This window comes from Arabidopsis lyrata (assembly GCF_000004255.2).
Source record: "Arabidopsis lyrata subsp. lyrata unplaced genomic scaffold ARALYscaffold_2, whole genome shotgun sequence".
Taxonomy (NCBI): domain Eukaryota; kingdom Viridiplantae; phylum Streptophyta; class Magnoliopsida; order Brassicales; family Brassicaceae; genus Arabidopsis; species Arabidopsis lyrata.
Window position 1 is genome coordinate 2,529,387 of NW_003302554.1, and position 3,711 is coordinate 2,533,097.

The 3,711-nt window shown below is 35.7% G+C and overlaps 1 protein-coding gene across 1 annotated transcript; it reads right to left on the reverse strand.

Moving 5' to 3' along the window:
• Nucleotides 1-838: 838 nt before the first annotated feature.
• LOC9322618 (vacuolar protein 8) lies at nt 839-3,063 on the reverse strand. The gene has a single exon (XM_002888043.2). The coding sequence runs from the start codon at nt 2,721-2,723 to the stop codon at nt 1,005-1,007; it is 1,719 nt and encodes a 572-aa protein (XP_002888089.1). The 5' UTR covers nt 2,724-3,063; the 3' UTR covers nt 839-1,004.
• Between the last annotated feature and the right edge of the window lie 648 nt (nt 3,064-3,711).

The following is a 3,711-nucleotide window of genomic DNA, read 5'->3' on the forward strand; positions in this document are numbered from 1 at the left end:
AAATTCAGTTTTACTTCATATCATACTTTCTTTTTTTAACAAAGATTTCATACCATACTTTCTCCAAAATGAATAAGCAAAACCCTAACAAACCGAACCGGAAATCGAATTAGCCACCTCTACTTGGGACCATCGTTTCTAGGAGTTACGAAGCTGTCCTTTGCCAAACTAGAGTTAGCACAAACATATTCGTTTGTCACCAAGCGCACATGGCCCCCAAAATCTTACTCACAACACTATAAGTTTAAGTAACAAGAAGACACAATTTTTAATTCTCATTTGATCGATCACTCTCACTTATATCTCTCTCCATATAATTGAATTGTGGTAGATGCGAGATATCACTCTATCTCTCTACACAACCTCACATGCTTCTTTATCACTTGATTCCATGTGCTTCCCCATTTTCCCATATACTTCCAAGATTACATGCATTTATACAAAACTATTCACCCATACACTTCCAAGATTACATGCATTAGTTTCATTTTTCTAATCAAATCTTTAATTAGCTTGGATCCTAATGTATGTCTTATATCTTATTTAGAAGTTTTGCCATTCAAGATCGACTTTTATCTAATGTATATTCGGCCAAAAAAGCTATAAAATGGATCAATGTAAGGAAATGTTTGATTTAATCATTGAAATCCATAAAAAAAATTATGTTTATAGCAAAAGTGCTAACATTGCAGCTTCTAAGAAGAATCTCTTTAGTCTATATTAAAGACTTAAAGAAAACTTCTTTTTTTAAGATACCCACTGAAAAAAAAACCCTCTTTTTGTTTGCATTTCACCAAATTAAAAAGAGAGAATAATATAAGAGAAGGAAAAAAAGAAAGAAGAAAAAGAGATATTCTAAAGCTATATTAATATTCTTGTAGTTGAATTTGGAGGTCACATGGGATTGGAATTGAGATTAGTGGGAAGAGAACTAACAAAAACACCTTTGTAAAAAATATACACTCAAGAAAAATTCACAAAAACTATAAGAAAACAAAATAAAATTAGGAATGCCAAATACCACTGAGTATGCTGCGGAATCTGTTCCTAGATAGCTTCTTCACAAGTTTCTTAGCATCTGAACCTTCAGTTTCTGCTAGCTTCTCTATGCTTTTCAAATACCCTGAAGTCGCAATCTTTCTTCTTGCGCTATTGCAGCTCGTTAAAGACATCAATATCGATATCAAAAACTTCGTGTTACCTGAATCGCTGCTCACATTGCTCCCATCTTCATGGTCTAGCAACTGGAGAATGTAGCTAATGTTAAAGTCATCTTGCGCAAACTTCTTCCTGTTCCTTGGAACCGAGATCAAACAGTAGAGTGCCACACTCGCCATTTCTCTTACATCTAACGATTTGGCGTCAAGAAATTTAACTAGCTCAGGCATAAAACCCGCATCTCCCATTATCCTCTTAATTTCTTCTTGTAAACTACACAGCCTAGATGTGACCTTCAAGGCTGATTCTTGAACAGAAATCTCCCCATTCCTTAGCAGATTCAGCAAATGATCCAAGAATTTGCAACTCATCAATGCATTCAAACAACCCGCAGATCCAAAACATAAGTTATCAATTGCCCTTAATGCTATCTCCTTAGATTTCGAAGAGGACAACGAATTGGGATCGGATAATACACTCACCAGCTCCTGAATTCCTCCTTCCCTAACCAAGATTTCCCGAGTTTGTTCATCTTTACAACACATACTCAACAGTATATCAATGGAATTTACCTGAACAATCTCTTCCTTTGATCCAATAAGCTTGATGAAATTCGCTACAGTATCATCTTCTTCAATCATATACCTCTTGATCTCTTCAACACCAACAAGATTTCTCAACACTCCACACGAAGTACCAATCAATTCACCTCCAAAATCACTACAAGAGCATATCTTCAACAGTGCTGAAACACCTCCATGAGCAGAAACAGACCAAGCATTCTCCGAATTCTCCGTTAATTTCATCAAACACCTTGCAGACGCTTCTCTACCAACACCATTTCCATTCTCAAGAACCCTAACCAAAGGACCAATCACACCTGATCTGATCAAAACACCCCTATAAGAACCAAACCCAGATATAAAAAACACAGCTTTGGCAGATTCTTCTTGAACCCCCATCTCAGAATCAAGAAACCCAACAAGGATATTAACCATATCACTAATCTCAATCACAATCTTAACATATCTATCATCTTCTTCCATAGCTTCATTAAGCTTAACCAAAGCTTGTTTCTTCATCTCCAGATCTCCAATCTTCATCCTCGTTAACAAATCCCTAATGTAAAACCTCATATCATCTTTACAAGCATTACCATTAGGCTTCAACACAACGATCGCAAATCCATGACTTAGAATCCCAGCTGAGTAAATCCGAGATAGATTCCTCGTGTGTCGATCGAATTTCCCCGCCATAACATCTAAATCGCTCTGCATAAGAAGCTTACCACTGAAGGAAACGTTAACGCAACGAGTAGCGAGATCGTAAGTGTCTTTGAGAGAGATAAGAATGGCGGAGATTAAGCTTGAGAGAGATGGGTCGAATCCAGAATTGAGATTCTCGAGAGCAGAGAGACCAGAGTAAAGCTCTTCGAGTTTGGTTCTTATGAGTTGCCATTTGATGTTGAAGGATTTGATTGAGTGAGAGAGTGAAATCAATGAAGATATTGCTTCGATTGCTTTCTCTATACTTGCTTTCGATTCCTCACAAGTTTCTTCACCCATTTTGGTTGATAAAGTCTTCTTCTTTCTTCTTCTTCTCAAAGTGGTTTTAAAGAGAACCCATCCTCTTTCAGAAAGTGACGAATTTGGTTTGATGTTAGAGAGAAAATGATGGGAAGACGAAGACTTTCACAGGTAATCTCGTTGGGTTATCTGTAATGATTAATGGGTTTTGAGGAGAGAAGAGAAAGAGAGAGAGTTTGGTAATATTTGACGGAGCTGGCGTTTCTCGGTGGGGTTGGAGAGGAGGCAGTGACATGTCGAGGAAGATGAAGGTGAGGGTATAATGGTCATTTTTAACTTACTTTTTATTTTATTTTTGGGGGTTAGACGAAAAAGCGTATTTGGTATAAAATGGTTTTGGTGACGAGCACGAGGACCTCGAGAATTCGATTCTTTTTCTCTTCTTTTTTCCAATTTCACATTTATCGTTTTATTGTTGTTATTCGGAAACGATTATGCGAATTCTTTAATGTGAAGTTGGACAATTCGATAACAACTTTCATAAACTTTCCGCATAATTACAATCTCATAAACCTTCTGCATAATTTGTGGATTTTAATTATTATTTTATTATACGTGAAAATATTTCAAGCAGAGAACTTGAGATTCACTCATAGAAAAATCGATTCTATTAGATAGTTTTTGGTTTTCATAATATTAGTTAGAAGCTTAGCTAAAGGACCAACCAATTATCTGCACGAGCACGAGAAAGCCGGAAATAGAAATAGTTATGGACGGTGAAGCTGGTAGACATATATATATATATATATATATATATATATATATATATATATATTACTCATCCTAATTTCTTATTACATTTTGTTATAATCTAAATGACATTGTAGGCAAATAGTACAAGTTACTATTGTAAAAAAGGTGGAGTGTTATGAATCTCGTGTATTCTTATTGATTAATGAATGAGGTTACAACTTATATATATACACAATAGGGGAGACAAATCCCAATTGGACTAGAAAACACTAAA